At 38.4% G+C, this 24,257-nt stretch overlaps 1 protein-coding gene across 2 annotated transcripts in view; it reads right to left on the bottom strand.

Annotated features, from left to right (window-relative positions):
- Positions 1-24,257, bottom strand: part of LOC113922812 (cat eye syndrome critical region protein 2) — a 172,792-nt gene that overhangs the window by 47,930 nt on the left and 100,605 nt on the right. For both annotated transcript variants that reach the window (XM_027595127.2, XM_027595129.2), the window contains exon 2: positions 20,960-21,054. In XM_027595127.2, coding sequence (XP_027450928.1) covers positions 20,960-21,054 — 95 coding nt within the window. The remainder of the gene's footprint in view (positions 1-20,959; positions 21,055-24,257) is intronic.

The following is a 24,257-nucleotide window of genomic DNA, read 5'->3' as shown; positions in this document are numbered from 1 at the left end:
AAAGAAGATAAATATGTTAAGAGGGTTTCTCACAGGATAGATTGTTTTACTTTAAACCACAAACAGCATATTCTGGTGAATAGATAAACGTTTTAATAACCAATGGTACAGATTGTGAAACTGAGGCAAGTCTTACCTTTGTTCATACAATTAAAGAGACTATACAGTTTGAATGGACAGCAGTTCAAAACTAGGTCCACAACTGAGATGGGAAACGAAAAAAGAAACTCAATGTTTGCCTAACCTAATTAATTATATTTCAGGTTAAGAATTAAAGGTTGAAAAATGTTGTCTAGATTACAAGGAGCTACTCCAATATGCAACTATAATTTTATATAGTGTTATATAAACTTTAAGGCTTGTTAAAAAATACTGTATTCTAAATTTTGAAGATTTTTTTTTTTTTTAAGATTTGATTTATTTGACACAGAGACAGTGAAAGAGGGAAAACAAGCAGGGGGACTGGGAGAGGGAGAAGCAGGCCTCACGTGGAGCAGGGAGCTTGATGCAGGGCTCAATTCTAGGACCCTGGGATCATGACCTGAGCCGAAGGCAGACGCCCAATGACTGAGCCACCCAGCCGCCCCATGGAGATTAATTTTTTCTGTTACTTAAATTTGTCCTGATTAGTTTGGCAATTCTACAACTTCATTTGATTAGTACCCAAATGTACCTTGTATATAATAAAGAGCTGTTTAGTTGTTAGATGGTTATTCTTTCTCTCAACTATTTTTTTTTTATAAAGATTTTATTTATTTGAGATAGCAAGTGAGAGAGAGAGCATGAGCAGGGGGAGGAGCAGAGGGAGAGGGAGAAGCAGACTCCCAACTGAGCAGGAAGCCCAATGCTGGGCTCAATCCCAGGACTCCAGAAACATGACCCAAGTCAAAGGCAGACACTTAACTGACTAAGCCACACAGCAGCCCCCTCTGTCTCAATTATTAACAAATCTGGGTACAATTTCACCTATTGCGTGATTTAAATTTTTTTTTTCTCACTAAGCAAGGAGCTCTAAAGAAGCTATATGTCAATGTAATTTTAAAAAGAGGCAGGTACCATGTTGACTGACAATCTGTGGTAGTTATATTTGTAGAAAAAAATCAGAGGAAATATTTATGTGAAAAATCAAAGGGGCTTATGCAAATAAGAAATTAAACATTTTGATTTTCAAAGAGAGAAGAAACTACTTCCTTACTATTGATACATCAACTGGGGAAAATGTGAACGTGTTAGCTTATCAAAATGCAGCATAATACCTCTGAATATCAAGGCTCTCACAAATTTGATTTGATTGCAGCATTCACATTCAAAGCATGAGCCCTGGCATATGAATACCTGCCTTGAACCTTAGTGGGTTTGGACTGGCTTCCTCTCTCCATTGCCTGTGAAGCTGGTGCTGCCCCTTTGAGGGAGGAGCTGGGCAAAGAAATTGGCGGTAAAAAGCAGACAGTGTGTCAATGGTGAATTTGAAAATAAAATGGGGTGTACTTTTTTAAAAAGATTTTATTTATTTATTTGACAGAGAAAGGCACAGCAAGACAGGGAACATAAGCAGAGGGAGTGGGACAGGGAGAAGCAGGCTTCCTGCCGAGCAGAGAGGCCAATGTGGGGCTCGATCCCAGAACCCTGGGATCATGACCTGAGCCGAAGGCAGATACTTAATGACTGTGCCACCCAGGCGCCCCAAAATGGGGTGTATTTTTAAAATTGTTTTTTAGTAACAAGGAGTATGAAGACAACTGCTCTTTGGTAATAAATCCCTTTACCACATACTGCCTATACTTTCTAATGCACACCAAATACCCCAAATAACAAGGCATGTTTTTCTTGCAGTAGAATAAAATATGGAATCTGTGATATTGAGATAACTTTAAGAATGGCAGCTTCACTGGGAGATATGACAGGACAGAGGCTAGGCCAGGCTAGGGATAGGGAAAGTTCTAATTCCAGTGTGAAGCAAAGGAAGCCCCAGCATACCCGTCCTGCAAACATTGAATGTGTATAAACAGTGTTGTTCTTTGTGCCTACAATCTGTCTGAAAGCCTCTACTTGTCTCAAAGAAGTGCATGTTTGAGATTCCTTTCCAATAGCCCTATTATCCTACTCAGTTTCAATTACATTGCTTTGGCTAAAGGTTTTCTTAAGACATCTCCATACCACCTTACCGAAAGATACTTGAGGGCTTAGAATTCAAGATAATTCATTTTTATTGTACAGAGATAAACCTCCGCATATAAATCTACATCCCTTTCTTTAAACATCAGAAATTCAAAGGGGTAAAAATACTTCCAAGGGCATTTGAAACAAAAAGGCTGCAGGAAGCCAAAAATCAGGCTAACACTTTCTACTTGGTGGTTCTTAATCTTCTATATGACATAAAGCTCTTTAAGAATCTGATTAAGACCATATACTATCTCACCCTGAAAAATGAGCACACACACCATTTTGTGTGCACTTTCAGATTTTGCTACTCAAAGGAAGCAAGGGGCACTATGCTGCTGAAGACTGCTAGAATATTCCTGACTTATTCAACTATACGGCTCAGTGCAATTCTCTCTTAATGACTTAAATACCTCTCATCTTTCTGAAATTATTCTGAATTATGTCTCAGAATATGGTTAACAGAAAGATCAAACTAACCAAAGTTTCTGAACACATCCAGTTTCACTTTGTTTCTTGTCTGGAAAAGTTCGAAATGCTCTAAAATCCCTTCTATTCCTTATAACTTGTGCATGAAAGAGTGAGAGGGAGAGAAAGGGAATATGTGATTATCACCTTTCCAAACTCCCAAAGTTAGCTATTTCTTAACCCAAGCAATATGCTTCAGAGAGTACATGCTTCTGCAGGTGAGACCAATGTTGACAAGGATGGCATGACCTCAGTAAAGTATGACAACACAAGTCTCAGGTGGCTGGAGCTGGCAGAACTCTTGACGATGTAACCTATATTAACTGATCTGCAACCTATACTAAATGATCACAGTGAAAAGAGACTCTTGAGTTCTTTGAGGCATGTGTTGGTTCTTTGAGACATGAAAGGGTATCCATAGTCTACTTGCAGGGGAACAATTTAGACATGTCATCATGGGTAGCACAATGGAGACCCAAATGAAAAAATTACATTCCTTCCAACTATTTGTGAAGCAGATGAAATATGTTGAACAGTTTTGGCCACATGTGTACATGAGCACTGAAGTGAGAAAAAGATTTTGGTTCCAAGTGAAGCAAGAAGTAAAAAGCTCTATAAGAATATCTGATAAAGTGTTTATTCTTAAAGACCATAAAAAGACCCAGAACAAAAAAATTTAAATAACATCTCTTCTCTAGGGCCGTATAGTGGCTGCTGTAGCCAACACATCCTAAAATCAATATGAAGCCAGGATCAGTTAAAAATCAGGGTAATTTTTTTTAAATTTTATTTTATTATGTTATGTTAGTCACCACACATCATTAGTTTTTGATGTAGTATTCCATGATTCATTGTTTGTGTATAACACCCAGTGCTCCATTCAATACACGCCCTCCTTAATAACCATCACCAAGCTAACTCATCCCCCCAGCCCCCTCCGCTCTAAAACCCTCAGTTTTGTTTCTCAGAGTCCATAGTCTCTCACGGTTTGTCTCCCCCTCCAATTTCCCCCCCTTAATTTTCCCCTTCCTATCTTCTTCTTCTTCTTCTTTTTTAACATATAATGTATTATTTGTTTCAGAGGCACAAGTCTGTGATTCATCAATCTTACACAATTCACAGCGCTCACCATAGCACGTACCCTCCCCAATGTCTATCACCCAGCCACCCCATCCCTCCTGCCCAGCCCCCACCACTCCAGCAACCGTCAGTTTGTTTCCTGAGATTAAGAATTCCTCATATCATTGAAATCATGATACTAGTCTTTCTCTGATTGACTTATTTCACTTGGCATAATACACTCTAGTTCCATCCATGTGGTTGCAAATGGCAAGATTTTGTTTTTTGATGGCTGCATAATATTCCATTGTATGTATGTATATAATATCACATCTTCTTTATCCATTCATCTGTTGATGCACATCTTGGTTCTTTCTATAGTTTGGCTACTGTGGACATTGCTGGTATAAACACTGGGGTGCATGTACCCCTCCGGATCACTACATTTGTATCTTTGGGGTAAATACCCAGTAGTGCAATTGCCAGGTCGTATGGTAGCTCTATTTTCAACTTTTTGAGGAACTCCCAAACTGTTTTCCAGAGTGGCTGCACCAGCTTGCATTCCCACCAACACTGTAGGAGGGTTCCCCTTTCTCTGCATCCTCGCCAACATCTGTCGTCTCCTGACTTAATTTTAGCCGTTCTGACTGGTGTGAGGTGGTATATCACTGAGGTTTTGAAAAATCAGGGTAATTTTAAATTAAAGGAAAATAGGAATAAAATATAAAACATATCTTAGCAGAGAAACATGTATATAATATAGATTTTATAGGTGTTTATGAATGCTTATTTTGGGTAATAGAAAAGTACTAAAAGTCAACTAGAAATCAATATGTAATCATCCTTAAAAAGATGAAATACTTTTTTGAATGGAAGCCACACGGGAAGCTATATACTATTGCTTTTAATTGGAAAACTGAAGTGTCAGGTGTAAGAGGTGAAAAGGTACAAGAAGAATTCTGAATAGTTGAGGCACTGGGTGGCTCTGTTGGTTGAGTGGCTGACTCTCAATTTCGGCTGAGGTCATGATCTCAAGGTTGTGAGATCGAGCCCTGCATGGGGCTGGGCGCTCAGCGGGGAGTCTTTTGGAGATTCTCTCCCTTTCCCTCTGACCTTCCCCTGCTTGCATGTTCTCTGTCTCTCAAATAGATCTTTAAAAAAAATCTGAATAGCTTCTGATAATTTAAGGATGCATACTGCTAGCTCTAGAACCACTAAAATACACACAAACACAAAACCAACAGAGGAAATAGAAGTACTAACAAAAATAACCCAAAAAGAAAGCACTTAAGGGCCAAAAGTGGAACAAAAATCAGAAAGAACAAGAAAAGATGCTCAACATCATCAGTCATTTGAAAACACAAACCAAACCCACAATGAGCTATCACCTCACACCCGCAAGGACAGCGAAAATTAAAAGACAGATTATAATAATACTAGGATGTGGAGAAATTGGAATCCCATACAGTGTTGGTGGAAAGTGAAATGGTGTAGCCACTTTGGAAAAGTATGGCAAGCTACTCAAAAAATTAAACACAGAATTACTATATGACTCAACCATTCCACTTCTAGGTATACACTTAAGAGAAATGAACAGGGCGCCTGGGTGGCTCAGTTGGTTAAGCGTCTGCCTTCGGCTCGGGGCATGATCCCAAGGTCCTGGGATAGAGCCCCATATCAGGCTCCCTGCTCAGTGGGGAGTCTGCTTCTCCCTCTCCCTCTGTGTGCTCACCCTCGCTTGCTCTCTCTCAAATAAACAAATCTTTAAAAAAATTTAAAAAAAAATGAAAACATACGTACATACAAAAATACATACACAAATGTGCATACATAGCAGTGTAATTTACAATAGCCAAAATGCTGAAACAATGCAACTGTCCATGAACTGATGGATAAATAAAATGTTTATCTAAATAAGAGAATATTTTCCAGCCATAAAAAGGAATGAAGTAGTTGATTCACACTACAACACAGAGAGCCTTGAAAACATTATGCTAAGTCAAAGAAGCCAGACACAAAAAGGCAAATATTGAATGATTACCCTTATAACAGATACCTAAAACAGGAAAAAATATAGTTAGCAGATTAGTGTTGCCTAGTATTAGAGGCTGGAGGAGATGGGGAGTGGAAACAAATATTACGTGTCTTTTGGGAGTGATAAAAATGCTATGGAATTAGACAGTGGTGATGATTACACAGTTTTGTGAATATACAATAATTGTACACTTAACAAAACAAAACACAAAGCCCAGAGGAACAAATAGAAAATCAACCTTACCAACAATTGCATTAAATGTAAAGGGATTAAACAGCCCAACTAAAAGGCAGAAATTATCAGACTGAGTGAAAAAAAGCAACACCAACTACAGGATATCATCTATAAGATACTATTTAAATATAAAAACACAAACAATAGAAGGATAGAAAATTAGAATGATAGGTATTAGGCAGAATGAACATTAATAACAAAGTAGTGTGAGGAAGACAAAAGGCCAATTCACCAGGAACACATAACAAGGCTACATGTATTGTATCTAACAACAGAACCTCAAAATTCATGGAACAAAAAATGACAGAAGGGAGAAACAGACAAATCCACAAGTATAGGCAAATATTTTTAACATTTTTCTAATTACCAAGTAGACAAAACAACCCCTGAAGACACGGGGATCTCAAAAAATACAACATGACTTAATTGACATTTACAGAATACTATACACAAAAACTGCAGTATATTCTTCTCAAGTGCATATGAAATGTTCACTATGATAAACCATATGCTGGGACATAAAATAAGTCACAATAATTTTAAAAGATTGAAATCTCATAGTAGCATATGTGAACACATGGAAATTAGGAATCAAAACACTAAGATATCCAGAAATTAAATAACACACTTTTATAACCCAAGGATCATGGCAGAAATATGAAAATAAAGAACATGTTTCAAATGATAATGAAACTACAGTATATCAAAATGTGTGAGATGCAGCCAAGCACTGCTTAGAAGGAAAGTTACAGCTTTAAATACCTGAACTGAAAGGGCAAAAAGTCTCAAAAACAGTAGTGTCACTGAGCAACCTATAAAGCCAAAGTAAATAGAAGAAAATAATAAAAACAAGAAATCAATAAAGTGGAAAACAAGTGAACAGTAGGTCAAGTAAAAAGTTGGTTCCTTAATAAATGTTTGAAAACCTGCAGAGGGGCGCCTCGGTGGCTCAGTCGTTGGGCGTCTGCCTTCAGCTCAGGTCATGATCCCAGGGTCCTGGGACGGAGCCCCACATCGGGCTCCCTGCTCAGCGGGAAGCCTGCTTCTCCCTCTCCCACTCCCCCTGCTTGTGTTCCCTCTCTCGCTGTCTCTGTCAAATAAATAAATAAAACCTTAAAAAAAAAAAAAAAAGAATAAAGAGGAAGAGAGAAACAACAAGTTATACTATCAGGAATGGGAAGTGGAGCTATCACTGCACATATTAAAAGAATAAGAGAATATTATGAACAGCATTATGGAAATAAATTTTACAACTTAGATAAAATACACAAATTCCCTGAAATATGCCAAATAACTTACAAAAAAAGGACTTAAGAAATAGAACACTTGGATAGACTTCTCTATTAAAGAAAGTGAATCAATAATAATCAAAAGCTGGCACAAAGAAAACTACAAACCCAAAGGTTTTCAGTGGTTAATTCTTCCAAATTTTCAAGGAAATATTTTTATTTTATTTTATTTTAATCTTACTTGTCAGAGACAGATTGAGACAGAGAGAGAGAGCACAAACAGGGGGAGAGGCAGGTAGAAAGAGATGCAGGACTCGATCCCAGAACCCTGGGAACATGACTTGAGCCGAAGGCAGATGCTTAACTGAGCCACCCAAGTGTCCCTAAAGGAAATATTTGAAACAAATCACACAAACTTTCAGAAAATAGGAGAGAACACTTCTCAATCCTTGCACCAAAATCTGACAAAGATATACAGAAAATAAAACTAGACCACTATTCCTCATGAACATACACACAAAAATCCTCAACAAATTATCAGCAAATCACATTCAGCAATATGCAAAGGAGACAACACTTCATATTTAATGGTGAAACACTGAGTACTTTCCCCCTATTATTAAAAGAAGATACACTCATATGACCTCACTGATATGAGGAATTCTTAATCTCAGGAAACAAACTGAGTGTTGCTGAGTGGTGAGGGGTGGGAGGGATGGGGTGGCTGGGTGATAGACATTGGGTAGGGTATGTGCTATGGAGAGCGCTGTGAATTGTGTAAGACTGTTGAATCACAGATCTGTACTTCTGAAACAAATAATGCAACATATGTTAAGAAAAAAGAAAAAGAAGAAGATAGCAGGAGGGGAAGAATGAAGGGGAGTAAGTCGGACGGGGAGACGAACCATGAGAGACGATGGACTCTGAAAAACAAACTGAGGGTTCTAGAGGGGAGGGGGTGGGGGGATGGGTTAGCCTGGTGATGGGTATTAAGGAGGGCACGTTCTGCGTGGAGCACTGGGTGTTATGCACAAACAATGAATCATGGAACACCATATCAAGAACTAATGATGTAATGTACGGTGATTAACATAACAATAAAAATTAAAAAAAAAAAGATACACTGAGGGGCACATGGGTGGCTCAGTCAGTTAGGCATCTGCCTTCGACTCAGGTCATGATCCCAGGGTCCTGGATTGAGCCCCATCTCGGGCTCCCTGCTCAGCAAGGGAGCTGCTTCTCCCTCTCCCTCTTTTTCTCACTTAGCTTGTGCTCTCTCTCACTCACTCTCTCAAATAAATAAATAAAATCTTTTTTTTTTAAAGAGCAGAGTGAGGCACAGAGGCGCTTGATCTGGGCACTCCAGGATCATGACCTGAGCCAAAGGCAGACACTTAACTGGCTGAGCCACACAAGTGCCCCAATAAATAAAATCTTAGGAAAAAAAAATATATATATTGAGTCTTAGCCAGTAGAATAAGACTAAAGAGGAAGTACAAGGGACACAGAGTTGAGTGGAGGAAACAAAGCTGTTTTTAACTGCAGACTACATAAAAATCATCAGGAATCTACAACAAAACCAGTAAAACTAAAAAGTGAATTCAAGAAGATTATAAAAACATGGTCGGGGCACCTGGGTGGTCAGTAGGTTAGGTTTCCAACTCTTGCTTTTGGCTCAGGTCATGATCTCATGGGTGGTGATGGGCATCTGGGTGGCTCAGTAGGTTAAGCATCTGCCTCTGGCTCAGGTCATGATCCCAGCGTCCTGGGATTGAATCCCATGTCAGGCTCCCTGCTCAGCAGGAGTCTGCTTCTCCCTCTCCCTGCCCATGCTCTCTCTCTCAATCTCAAATAAATAAAATCTTAAAAAAAAAAAAAAGATCTCATTGGTGGTGAGATTGAGCCCTGCAGTAGGCTCCATGTTCAGCAGGGAGTCTGCTTGAGATTCTCTCCCTCTGCCCCTCCCCCCATTCTCTCTCTGAAATAAGTAAATTTTATAAAACACGGTGAAAATATAAAAATCAACAGCATTTTATATATACTAGGAAAAAAATAACTAGGAAACAAAAATTTGGGGGGGCACTAGGTGGCTCAGTTGGTTAAGCGACCAACTGTTTTGGCTCAGGTCATGATCTCATGGATGGAGACATGAGCGTTATGTGGAGCTCTGAACTGAGTGCAGAGGATGCTTTAAGTTTCTCTTTCTCTGCCCCTTCTAACTCACGCACCATGCACATGCGTGCCCAGGGTCTTTCTCTCTCAATAAATAGACAAAAAAAATTTTTAAAGTAATTCCACTCACAGTATCATCAAAAATATCAACTACTTATAAGTAAATGTAAAGATGTCCAATATTTTCACAGTGAAAACTACAAAATATTATTGAAATTAAAGAAGGCAAATGGTGAAACCTATATATCACATTTAAGGACAGGGAAATTCAAAGTTGCTCAAAATGTCTACTGTCCTAGCAGGATGCTTCTTTCCCCCTCCCCCCACTGAAATGTTGTTTTAAAATTTATACGGAAAAGCAACAAACTTAGAACAGTAAAAACAATGGAAAAAAAACACCTCTGCCCAATGTTGGAAAACTTACTAATTTCAAGACAATCTGGTATTTGTGTAAATATAAGACATACAGATCAATGGAATAAGGGAGAGTCCAGAAATGTACTGAATATATATATATTCATAAGGAAAAAAAAAGAACATTGACCTTCTACTTCACACCCAATACAAATACTAATTCAAAACCCATCAGAATGCCAACTGCAAAAAAGCTAAAACTAAAACTAAAAGAACACCTAGAAGAAAATTTTCTTGACATTAAGGTAGGTCCTGATTTCTTACACTGGGAACAAAAAGTATGAAACATACTAGAAAAAACTGGTAAGTTGGACTTCAACAAAATAAAGTTTCCATTTCTCAAAAATACACTGAAAAACAAATGGAAAGGCAAGCTACACACCAGGAGAAAATATTCATAACTCATTACATATCTACTCATCAGGGAAGTGCAAATTAAAACCACAATGACTTACATTATACACGATAGACTCAGTAAAATTAAAAACTGGTTAAAATTAAAAACAACAAATGTTAGCAAAGATATGGAGCAACCGGACTGTTCATATGTTGTTAGTAGGAACAGAAATGTTTCACAACCACGTAGAAAATAGTCTGGCAGTTTCTTAACTACACTCTTATAATATGACCCAGCAATACCCAAGAAAAATGAAGATATATACCCACAAAAATGTTTGTATGCAAATGTTCATGGCTGCTTTACTCATCACAGACGCAAACTGGAAGCAACATACAAGTCCATCAACTAGTGGACAGATGAACAAATTGTGATCTCTTTTTCCAATGGAATACAATTTAGACTCCCTCTCCCCACAAAGGAACAAACTACTGATACAAACAGCAGTATCAATGAATATCCCAAATATTATGCTGACTCAAAGAAACTGGACACAATAGTACATATCGTATGACCCCACTCATAAAATTCCAGAATAAGGTAAAACTTAATCTACAGTGATAAAAATCAGATCCGTGATTGGAATCACAGCAATCTGTAGGGGTGGGGGTAGATTTAATGGCAAAGGGCACCTTCTGCAGAGATGGAAATGTCCTATTATCTTGAATAGGACGGTGACAACATGGTGTATTCATTTGTCCAAAAAAAAGCCTGTACATTTGAATTGTGCGTATTTTATTGCATCTAAATTATATCTTAATAAAGATGAGTTTAAATGGACTCATTTCACAGAAGTATTATAATTTCCAAAAAGATAAATAATATTTCTATAGAGGGCAGATAGGACCCCCAAATACTAATCGTTTAAGAGTCTTTAGAGAATCTCTCATAGAATGTTAGGTATATAATTAATGCTCCTAAGTAAAATTTATGATTGTTATGAGTTTCTACTTTGAGTGGAAGCCACAAGAAAGCGAAACAAAGACCATACTGAAGCACAAATTAGTGTAGGTAATCAAAAGAGCACTCTACTAAAAGTGATAAAAGGAAAAAAAATCTTTTGGTGCCAAATATCATCATAATGAGCATTTAATGGAGGGTATTTTTATAAGGCTTAAATCATTGCTCAAGACCTGATGCAATCCTTTCTTCACTCTGACAGCTAAGAGCAAACCAGAAGTTCCTGATTTCCAATCCCATGCTCAATTAGGTTAGGTTACTTCTCAATGAAGAAAAAGAAGTGCTGCTGAGAGCAACCAGCTGATGAATCACTTTAAGTACCTACAGTATTTTTATTAATAAAGGCCCATTAAACCAACTGGCTAGAATTGCAATTCCAGGGAGGGTAACAGGAGGAAAAGTACGTTACCAACACAAAGTCCTTTTAAGTTTATATACTGATGGGAGTAAATCAACATAGAAATTGCAAAGACAAAACAAACAAGAACCCATGTGTCTGCCATCAAGCTTAAAAAAAAGAAAATTAGTAGGGTATGTGCTATGGTGAGCGCTGTGAATTGTGCAAGACTGTTGAACCACAGATCTGTACTTCTGAAACAAATAATGCAACATATGTTAAGAAAAAAGAAAAAGAAGAAGATAGGAGGGGAAGAATGAAGGGGAGTAAGTCAGAGGGGGAGACGAACCACGAGAGACGATAGACTGAAAAACAAACTGAGGGTTCTAGAGGGGAGGAGGGTAGGGGGATGGGTTAGCCTGGTGATGGGTATTAAAGAGGGCACATTCTGCATGGAGCACTGGGTGTTATGCACAAACAATGAATCATGGAACACTACATCAAAAACTAATGATGTAATATATGGTGATTAATATAACAATAAAAAATTTAAAAAAAAATTAGCTGTTCCTTAGGTTAGTGGAACTTCAAGAATGGTCCTGGACCATTCTTAGCATCATCTAGAACTTGTAACATATGCAAATCCTCAGCCCCCTCCTAACCTATGGAATTAGATAGTGGTAGGGCCAGCAATGTCTTTTAACAAGCCATCTGATTGATTCTGATATTCCCTGAGGTCTGAGAATCACTACCTTAAACGTTATTATCATTTATGCTTATCCCTAGCTACAGTAGTCTCCCCTCCTATCAGATAGAATCACTTCCCTGAACTGTGTTAATCATAGCCTTATCTTTTTTTTTTTTTTTTTTAATGAGAGAGAGAGCTAGCACGAGTGGGAGGAAAGGGGCTGAGTGAGAGGGAGAAGCAGACTCCCTGATGAGCGCAGAGCCTGACACAGGGCTGGATCACAGGGCCCTGGATCATGACCTGAGCCGACACCAAGAGTTGGCTGCTTAACCCACTGTGCCACCCAGGTGCCCCTCCCTTGATTTTCTTTATAATCTTTCCAAATATATTTATCCTCATTTAGTTTCCTTGTTTTACATTTATAGAAACATAGTCACTGGTCCATATGCTTCTGTGAACTGCTTTACTAGCTCAACGTTTTTTTCTGGCCTGATTTCTCCATGGTTATGTATATAGCTGTGATCTGGCTGACCCTCAGCTGCTCCTAGAGGCCACTGCAGTCCCTAGCCACATGAGCTTTCCCAACACGGTTGCTTATTTCATCAAAGCAATTCTACAGCATCTGATAATGGGATGGAGTCCTATACAGTATAAAAGAATCGGGGGAGTGAAAGCCCATGAATGTTCCCAAATTCTATTGGTTAGGAGCAGATCCTACCCACACTCAAGGGGAAGGGATCACACAAAGGCATAGAGGATCCCAGAGAATTCCGGGGACCCTCCTCAGAGTCCAACTGCCATAACTAGCACCCATTCAGATGCAGCAGTCCTGTCTTCATCTGTGGTTTCACATTCCACAGTTTCAGTTACCGGAGGTCCAAGCAGATGGCCCCCTTCTGACTTACCAACAGTAGCCTAATGCTACAACACCACTCACTGCATTTCATCCGTAGGCATCTTATCATCTCACATCACATCATCAGAACAGTGCATACAGGACAGTAAGACACTTAGAGAATGTGCATTGTGTTGTATGTGCATATTCACATAATTTTTATCACAGCAGATTGTTATAATTGCTCTATTTTATTGTTGTCAGCCTCTTACTGTGCTTATTTATAAAAGTTTTTATTTAAATTTCAGTTTTTACTGTGCCTAATTTATAAATTAAACTTTATCATATATATGGTTCAATAGGTTCAATACTATCAACAGTTTCAGGCATCTACTGGGGGCTTTGGAACATATCCCCTGCAGATGAGGAAGGACAACATGACTGCTCTTCTTTGGTAATAAAATAACAAATTCCTGAAAAATTTGAACTGAGACTTTATTCTAAACATCTCTCAGGTACAACAAATTCCTAAACAATGTAAATAACACCAAGCCAAACCAAAGATTTGCAACTGAATCCCACCATGCTACCCAGAGGATTTTTAGACATATGTGAGAGCAAATATCACAACCGAATACAATGGAACATGTGTGGAAATGAGAGTCCGGTGACTTATCATATAGTTTTGCTGCTTAAGTTTCCTCACAAGTTAAAAAAACAAATAGCACTAATGATAAAGTTCTTTTTACTTCTAAGACACTGATTCTGAATTTCAGATTAGTTTGAGAATTGAAAAACCTCTTTAAGCAGAGTTCTACAGATATGTCAAGTGGTCTATGAACCTGGCTGAGAAAATATTAACTTTTAACTAGCCTCTAACTGAAATTTTATATTCTGTTCAGTTATGAATGTAGGGGGAAAATAGTAATATATGTATTTTTTTTGTCAAAAGAAATAAAATATTTTCAGATCACATTACAGATACCGTAAATATCTCAAAATAACCATTTAGAATCATGAATACTTAGAAGATACTAATCTTGAGAAATAAAGCCTGCTGCTAGAGCATGTTGATGAGTTAATAAAAAACATATTACTGTATCAAAAATTTGTTTTATTAAAATTTTACTAACCATATTTCAGTATAATTAGATTAAGAGGTAACCCTATTCAAACAATGAATCATGAAAAACTAATGATGTAATGTATGGTGATTAACATAACAATAAAAATTTAAAAAAAAAGAGGTAACCCTATTTATTTTGATTTCAAATCATATCCTTAGATGAGGTCCACAGACTTCATTAGAATGTCACAGAAGCACACAGTTCAAAAATAGTTAAAACTTCTTTTATACGAAAACCTCTTTCTTTAACATTTTTCTTTTAATTCATTCATAGCATAGGGCTGTGGGTAAGAGCTGGAGGACGAGGATTACACTGCTAGGGGCCAAATCTGTCCTGTATCAATCACCAGCTGTGTAACCTCGGACAAGTTATTTATCCACTCTGTGCCTAAAATTCCTCAACCTTAATAGATGAGTGAGAAAGGAATTCGTATTAGGCATTATTAGGATTAAATAAGAGTTCCTGAAAAAGATTTACAGTAGTGCCTAGGATAGTAAGGATAAGCAGACAAGTATAATTCTATCCTATATATTAAAGGCACAAACCTCAGTTTGGAGAACACAATTAAGAACAAATGGGGTGGGGGGCGCCTGGGTGGCTCAGTCAGTTAAGCGTCTGCCTTCTGCTGAGGTCTTGATCTCAGGGTCCTGGGATCCAGCCCCACATCAGGCTCCCTGCTCAGCGGGGAGCCTGCTTCTCCCTCTCCCTTTGCCTGCCACTGCCCCTGCTTGTACACTCTCTGTCAGATAAATACAATCTTTTTAGAAAAGAACAAATGGGGGTTCTATGTGCCACTTAAAGGTTAGACCGAGTTAGTGCAAACTAGAACAGTAATCTTTTTAAGTGTTCTAAAAACAGGGGCTGGCAAACTATGAATTGTGGGTCTGAATGTCTTTTTTGTTGTTTTTTTTAAACAGCCTGTAAGCTAAAAATGTAAAAAACTATTCTTTTTTTAAATGATTGGGGGGGAATCCAAACAATACTATTTCATGACACGTGAAAACGTTATTAAATTCAAATTTCAATGTACATAAAGTTCTTAAAAAAAAGCCCAAAAACCCCACAGCCACGATCAGCCATTGAAGTATTTACTGCTTTTGCACTACGATGACAGAGTAGTTCTAACAGATAATATCACTTACACAAAGCCTAAAATATTTATTCTCTAGGCCTTTATAGAAAAAGTCTGCTGACCCCAGTTTCAAAATGCGCAAACCAAAGTAGATTAAGAGATGGAGAACTGCTTGATTCAATGTCTACCTTCCACTCAGCATATTTAGAAACTATGAGAATGTTTTTACATATACTGATATAATAAATTGATACTTATTAGTGGCTCGAGCCTATTCTAAGGCTTCTCATAAATTATTTCATTTACTCTTCATGGTAACTTTAGTGGGTACTATTATCATTCTGAGATGAGGGAAGTTTTGCACAAAGAAATTACTTAAGTAACTGTCTTAGCTCCCTACAACAGGTAAATCTCAGAACCAGAAAAGGCAAGCCTTCATTTGTCCAATTTTCTCTTTTTATAGGATGAGATGAAAGTAAAACTTCAGAAAGCATGCATTCACTCTAACTCTTTAGTGGATACCACTGTGGGACAAAATGACTAACTTTGGACAATTCCTTTCAATGGAAAAAGTGAAATCCATTATAGTGGTCTTTCTTGTATGGGCACTCATCATACAGATGTGTTCAGAATGTGACTATTCACTGAGCTGTATAACTACAGAACAAAAAAAGTTTTCTGTGGTATATTGTATCTCAATAATGACAAGTTTTTTTTTAAGATTTTTTATTTATTTGAGAGAGAGCAAAGAGAGGGCATGAACAGCTGGGAGGAGCAGAGGGAGAGGGAGAAGCAGGCTCCTGAAGATGCCCAACGAACTGAGCCACTCAGGCGCCCCAATAATAGTAAGTTTTTAAAAGGCTGAGGTGAGAGCCACATTCCAAACAATTAATTCCGAATCTTAGGGCTGCCAGTTTCCAAATTTATTTGGTCAGCCAGAAATATTTTTATTTCAACTGTATTTTAAAAACGAACAAAAGGGGTGCCTGGGTGGCTCAGTCGTTAAGCGTCTGCCTTCGGCTCAGGTCACGATCCCAGGGTCCTGGGATGGAGCCCCGCATTGGGCTGCTTCCAAAATTTGGCTACTGTATAGTAATCCTTTCCAGTTGTAATATTGTAATATTCAATATCCTGTTCTTTCAATTCTTTGTACTTCATCTTGATGATGTGGGAATTATTCATCTTCTAACTAGCTAAATGACCTGGTAAATTGTCTAGATATGTTTCCTTCCCTCTAAAACGGGACCTTATTAAACTAGGAGATGACCTCATACCAGCTCTTCTTTACCTCACAATGAAAAAAAAAAATGAAATGAACACAAGTGAAATTATAATGAATGATGGTAAAAGTTGGCATCTAAGTTAAAAATATTCTGCAGAATATCCATTATTTTCAAACTAATTACTTTTATAGAAAACGTTATCAAAGTAAGTATATACTTTTTCTCTAATTTATGGTTGAGACTAATGGTAAATAAGAGAGGAATAAAATTAAATGAAGAACAAGTTGGTTATAGCCATTTACCCCCATTTACAACAGGACAAATCAAAACCTCTCATTGATAATTCACATATATGATTCTTATATTTTTATATGATATTCATATATATAATTCAAATACACACATATACTTATAGGAGCCATTAAAACCCAATGATTATCCAAAAACCAATTAACTGGTTCTTATCCACAAAAAAATCTATCAAAATAATTATTATTTAAGTAAATGTAATTAGATGCAAGCATACATCTTACTATTATTATTTAGTTTTGTTCTGGAAGTCAATATGATAAAAGCATGTATAGCAGGCAACCTTTAAGAGGCCCAAAATGATTTCTACCTCCTGGTATTCACACCCTTGTACAATCCCCTCCTTTTAGTATGACAGACTGTCTATACCTTGCTTTTATTATGGCAAAAGGATGTCAATTCCCATGATTATGTTATATCATATAAGATTCTCTGCTGGCAGACAAGAGCTATCTTCCTGCTGGTCTTGAAGACACAGTTATGTAGTAAGAGGCCATTTGGCTGCCAAAGGAACTGTGGATGACCTGTGGGAGCTGACAGGAGCTCCCAGTCAACAGCCAGCAAGAAAATAAGGATCTCGGTCCTACAACTGCAAAGAAATGACTCTTCCATCAACCAGAATGAACTTGGATTGCTCCCCAGTTAAGCCTCCAGATTAGAACACAGCCTGGATGACACCCTGATTACAGCCCCATAAGAAACTGAGCAGAGGATCAGATGAGCCACACATACACTCCCGACCTATAAAACTGTGAGATAATAAATGGATTTTTTAAGCTACTAAGTTTGGAGAAACTTGTTATGCAGAGACAGAAAACAAATACATGGATACCTGTCCCAGTCAAGCTTTGAGAAGACTGTAGTCCTAGTCAAGATCCTGGGTACCTTGATTGCACTCTCTAAGCAATCCTATGTTAGACACACCCCAGCTAAGCTGAAGCCAGATTCTTTTTTTTTTTTTTTAAGATTTTATTTATTTGTCAGAGAAAGAGAGAGCGCACATGTGCACAAAAGCAGGGGGAGCGGCAGGCAGAGGGAGAAGCAGGCTCCCCGCTGAGCAGGGAGCCCGATGTGGGGCTCAATCCCAGGACCCCGGGATCATGACCTGAGCCAAAGGCAGACGCTTAACTGACTGAGCCACCCAGGCGTCCTGCTGAAGCCAGATTCTTAACAGAAATGATGATACAGTAATTTTTTGTTGTTTTAAGTTTTAGGGTATTGTTACATAGCAGTGGATAACTAGTACAGCTTGAAACAGACAAGAATACAAATACTGAAAAGAAAGAGGGATGATAATCCTAGAAAATGAGAAGAGAATCAAATTAAAAAATTATCAAGATTAATAAACTGGGTAGATTCAAGATCTATATAGAAGAATGTATTTCCAAAGTACTTATAATATGAATGGGATTCAACTCCTAATATTGTCAAAAATTAAAATAGCCAAGAATGTATCAGCCCTAAATGAATCAAACTGTACATTTTTACTGAGTAATAGAAAGAGCTTGAATAAAAAAGCAATCTCAACATTGTGAAGAGGTCAATTCTGCCTAAATTTATTCATAGGTTCATTTAACTCTAATCAAAATAAAGGAATATCTTATGAACATGATGAGATAATATAATTATTTTCTGTAAGAATGAAGCAAGATTAAGACAGATTTTATTTTATTTTTTTTTAAAGATTTTATTTATTTATTTGAGAGACAGAGAGCACGAGAGGGAAGAGGGTCAGAGGGAGAAGCCGACTCCCCGCTCAGCAGGGAGCCCGATGTGGGACTCGATCCTGGGACTCCAGGATCATGACCTGAGCTGAAGGCAGTCGCTCAACCAACTGAGCCACTCAGGCGCCCTAAGACAAATTTTAAACAGAAGGATTTTTTTTTTAAAGATTTTATTTATTTATTTATTTGAGAGAGAGAGAGAGAGAGAGAGAGAGAGAGAGAGAGAGAGAGAGCACCTGAGAGGGGGGAGGGTCAGAGGGAGCAGACTCCCCGCGGAGCAGGGAGCCCGATGCGGGACACGATCCCGGGACTCCAGGATCATGACCTGAGCCAAAGGCAGTCGCTTAACCAACTGAGCCACCCAGAGGCCCCTAAACAGAGGGATTAATGAGAACTATCCTTATCCAACATTAAAATATAATATAAAGGAATAATCACTCAAATGTTATTAGTTGTTGTGTCCCAGACAATATCCTTACTGTTTCATATACAGATTGTTACCTTCAACCTAATGACAATCCAACAAGTAGAGATACTATCATTAAACACATTTTATAGATGAAAAACCTAAGGCACAGGTCACAAAGCTAGTGAATATATTAGGGAGACATAGTGTGGTATCAGAGCCAAAAGAGATTGACAGGTACAATCAGAAAGACCCAAGCAGTTTCAAGCCTGAGTAAAAAATTGGGAAAAGATCAAAGAGATACCACATGCCAACAGGGATGGGAAGATTTACCCCATAAATGATATGACTTTAGCTGTTTCAATCTTCAACCACAGACTGTCCTCTCTATCCTCATTGTCACACACAAGACATAGGAAACCGCTTTCACCCTAACCCGCTGGCATGTTATGGGCAATGTTCAGAGCTGACAAGAGTAAAGGAACACTCTTGTGTAAGAATGAAATAGAAGAACCTAGAGGAAAACAGCCTTACAAATTTTAAATGGGCATTTCTTTTCCCTGATCTTCAACATACCAGTAAAATGACCCAAGTATATTAACAAGAAGGTCAAATATACAGAGATTACAAATGTGCCCAAGAGGGGCGCCTGGGTGGCTCAGATGGTTAAGCGTCTGCGTTCGCTCAGGTCATGATCCTGGGGTCCTGGGATCGAGTCCCGCATCGGGCTCCCTGCTCGGCAGGGAGCCTGCTTCTCCCTCTGCCTCTCTCTTTCTCTGACTCTCATGAATAAATAAAATATTAAAAAAAAAAACAAATGTGCCCATAAGCCTAAGAAAAGATACTGAACTTGTGAAGAATGATCAATGAAATGCAGTTAAAACAACTTTATACCTATCAGACTGGTCAAGACTGGAGACACCATGTCTAGTTACTTGTACCATCATAAGAGTCCTTCACTCTATCTCTATCTCTCCTTTCTCCCCTAATTCATTAGCCCCTAGTTGGTCTTCCTACTTTCCCTCTTGCCCAGGATGCTTACTTAAATACACAATCTGACGACTCCCTTGCTCTCATGGCTTTTATATTGATACCCCCAAATTCTATTTTTTTGTAAGATTATATTTATTTATTTGACAGAGAGAGACACAGTGAGAAAGGGAACACAAGCGGGGGGAGTGGGAGAGGGAGAAGCAGGCTTCCTGCTGAGCAGTAACTCTCCCTTAAGAGATACAAACTTGTACCATGAAGAAAATGGCATTCATCAATCTCTTACTCATCTTGTAACAACAAGTTTATTGCACATTAGTATTGGGCCTAGTTTCCCAGCCCTAACAGATACCTAAGAGTAGATTTAACAGAGCAGAAGTATTTGAGATAGCATCTTTAACTGTACGAAAAATACAAACCTGAAAACCCCAAGCTCCTGCCGTGCATGGCTCTGGAGTGCTGAAAAGCATTTTGTCTCAGCTTTTTTAAGAGTTGGCTCTATACAGTTCCACCCTGTATAGAAATGTAGTAGCGAAGAAAATGTGTCTCGAGTTAGGGTCAAAACAAGCAATGAGGCCTTATCAGGAAGATCCTTTATTCGTCTACACAGATAAAATTTTGCTCCAAATGTCTGTACACGTCAAATATATCAGAGCGCTGTTTACTTGGCAGTTACGGTATGAGGAAGCCTAGAAGCTCCACGTTAAAAATTATGCTACTGGTTATGTGAACAACAGAAGATACTTAAGTGGTAGAAATGTAGTAAAATCTAGCTTTAATCTGTTAGGCAACATTTTACCAATACCGCAAGAGGCTGTAATTTCTGTAAAAATAAGAAAGAAAGGCATACACTGAGAAGAAGAAATTCTACACTTGATTATGTTAACTGGTAGATCCAGGAGTAAGGGATATAGATTTGTCAGAGTGAAATAAACTCAGGGATTATAATAAAATTAAAACTGAACTGCAGAAGGAGCCAAACACAGAGCTGGGGAATCCATTTGTAAATACAACTGGCAAATGATCAGTTCTGGTTTGTTACAGAAGACACGAAACATCAGTGCACCTGGTTAATTAGTTCTTTTTACATGAAATATGCAGTAAAATCAGGATTACTCACGTGATATCCCTTCGTTGATAGCAGCCCTGAAGCAGGCAGGCGATCAGGTCACTGATAAACTCTACATCATCTCTGTGAAGAGCTGCTTCTAATTCCTGAGGAGGAAGAGAAAGAGACTGAGATCAAACAGAGATTTCTTAAAATCCACCTGTCCCAGCTTCCTATCACCCACACCATTAACATCACTCTCCAAGCCACTACAGGGTCAGTGTAGCCAAATTGCTTGCCATGGATAAACTCCCTCCCACAGTTACTGCTAGAAGAACGAGTTCAACTTTTTGTTTTTCCATGGGTTTATTTCTCCCATTGCTCCATTCCACTTTTCTGCACACCAGAAGAAACACATGTATCTCTTTTTATAAGTCAATGCTAGCTACGTAATTATCAAAGAGCTTAACTTACATAAATATGTTATAATGCCTCCTATTTTAATGGTAAGAGAATAAAGTAGCAAATACATAATTATCTATTATGTATACTTCATTCCCCTAACAGTTTTAACAGGTAAATCATCTGCAACTGTTTTAAAGAACCACTATTATTTATTGAAAAAAAGCACTGGTAGTGAGCAATATAGCTAGCAATTCTTATTTTGAGGATGCTACACCTAAGTGACTAATGATGGGAGATTGCTAGAACTGAGAATAATCTTACATTATCTAGAGAGAAGTGAGGTAATGTCTATGTTAATGGTTTAATCCTAGGTGAGATGTATTTGCTTTCCTCAGGATTCAAGCAGACAATGCCAAAGATTTAGCTTGTCTTAGCACAGTATTCTGAACAAAGCTAAGTTGAGAAGGAGCTATTGGGACAAAAAGTGACAGTGGGAAATTTTAGATCTTATTTCTCTTTTCAATCTCCCATTCTAAACCAGTATTTTCTAAGATGATGGAATCTGTTCTAAGTCATCAACTCTTAGGATACAAAGTTTGCCCGCACTGTTTCAACCAGGATACAAGCCATTTTCCAAGGGTCTACTCTGCTTATGGTTTGACTAGCTCATAAATCATATCTATAAACACAGAAAAACCAAACTTTGAAGGCTCATATTAATGGTTCTGAAAGCATGAGATGTGCATACGAAACAATTTCTGACCTAAACACCAATTACACGGCAAGTGCATACTTAATGGAGGAGTCTGCTGCTACCATAAAAACATTAAAGTTTTTCTAATTGTAATTATGGAAAATAATTTTGTAAGTTATTTTAATGGTTCCATTTGTTATTTTACTTTTTAAAATTCCCAAGTTTGTAAGCATTCACTCTAAAACCTGTTCTAAAACAGAGGTGCCTTGACAGCCCGGTCCGTGAAGCGCCAGACTCTTGGTTTCCGCTCAGATCAGGATCTCTCGGTGTCATGAGGCGGCGGTGGGGAGATGGGCTTTGTGCTCAGCAGGGAGTTGGCTTGAGTTTCTCTCCCTCTGTCCCTCCCCCTGCCCAACCTCGCACGCTCTCTAAAATAAATAAATCTTAAAAATAAATAAATAAATAAATAAATAAATAAATAAATAAATAAAACCTTCATTGGACAAAAACCTGCTAAGCATACTGACACAAATAAGCAAAATACAAACTACCCTGAGGTGGTTCACCTGAAAAGGTTCATACTGCCTTAAAAGCCCACATGAATGAAACTCAAAATTCAAAGACAAGGCTGAGGCTTGCAAACATTTGCTTGCCTTAATTACAAACTTGGGAATTATAACACATCTTAGCAATGGTTCTTATTCTTCTATTAGTTTATTAATTCCTGTTGGCAGACTTCTTTTCTAGTTAGTGATTATCCAGAAAAACAAGAAACCCTACCACCCAGAGATAACAAGGATCTGAACTATAATTAGCCAGAATTCATTAGTTCAACCAATATTTACTGGGCACCCACCCTATCTAAGATAATATAGTACTTCCTAAGTCCTGAGGAGCTTAGTTTAGTTTGGAGAGATTAAGAGTACAAAAAAAGATAGACAAACCAACTAATGAGCACTATTAGGTACAGAAAAGGTGCTATGGTGCAATGGGACTTGAGAAGAAAAGGACTCCTCCTGGCTGTGGGAAGCCTAAGAGACTCATGAAGACCATGGCACCCAAGATGGGAGAATCGTGGCGGCGTGACAATGGGGGAAGAAGCAGGGCATAACCAGGTGCAGTTAACAATGGGAGCAAGGGCACCGAGAGGATAGTAGCTTCAGTTTAACTATTCTGTAGATACTACGAGGAGAGTAATGTGAGCTAAGATTGATAGCTGATATGAATACTGAGCTAATGAGTTTGGCTCTTCTTTGGAAGACAATGGAGATTCACCACAGTTATTTTTATTGAGGAGAAGCACAGTGATACTAACTTAGCTGCTGGGTGTGTAAAAGGAATTCTAGTGGTAGTGGGTGTGAGGTGGAGTTAAACACAAGTAAGAGCCTGGGAGAAAGATTCTGAAGGACTTACCCAAGGAGAGAAATTGCAGCAATGGGGAAACACGAATTCAAGATCAGACAGAAGTAAATGTGATGCAAAGCAAGGGAAAATTTGAATGGCTCATATTTTAAGCCTGGTCAGTGGGCAAGACTCCAGAGCAAACTGCAATTATAACAGAAACCGAACCCTTGAAGCACAAAGTCCCAGACCAGCTTGTTTGATAGAGGAGACAGACTACTGAATAGTAGAGCTGGAAGGTATATTACAAATCACAGTACTTCAACTCTCTCAATTTAAGGATAAATAAACTAGGCCCAGGAAGGTTAACTGACTCCTGTTGTACTCAGCAGAACAGTGCCAGGACCAAGTGAAACCCAGACAACCCCATCCAGGGCTCTTCCACAGAGTAAGCTGCTTCCTACTGGCCTATGTGCTCTAGGCTAGAAAGGCTGATGGCTTTAACAGCTCTAATAACCCACCTCCATCACTCCCAACCAAGCCCTCAAATGCAGCATTCTCCCTAAACAGAAAGAAATCCTTCCCCTCCTCCCTTCTGCCAAGCCATACTGTAGGTCCTTTACATGAAAAACTTTCATCTATAAAATCTTCCTAGCTGAGGGATGCCTGGGTGGCTCAGTCGTTAAGCATCTGCCTTCCACTCAGGTTATGATCCCAGGGTCCTGGGATCCAGTCCTATATTGGGTTCCCTGCTCAGCAGGAAGCCTGCTTCTCCCTCTGCCTGCCGTGCCCTCTGCTTCTGCTCTCTGTCTCTGACAAATAATAAATAAAATCTTTAAAAAGTAAAATAAAATAAAATAAATAAAATCTTCCTAGCTGAGTTCCATTTTGCTGGTTCCTCCAGCAACTCCTTCAACACTCTGTATGTTC

Source organism: Zalophus californianus, chromosome 9 (genome assembly GCF_009762305.2).
Source record: "Zalophus californianus isolate mZalCal1 chromosome 9, mZalCal1.pri.v2, whole genome shotgun sequence".
Taxonomy (NCBI): Eukaryota; Metazoa; Chordata; class Mammalia; order Carnivora; family Otariidae; genus Zalophus; species Zalophus californianus.
The sequence above is the reverse complement of the archived record's forward strand: the minus strand, read 5'-3'. Positions and strand labels throughout refer to the sequence as shown.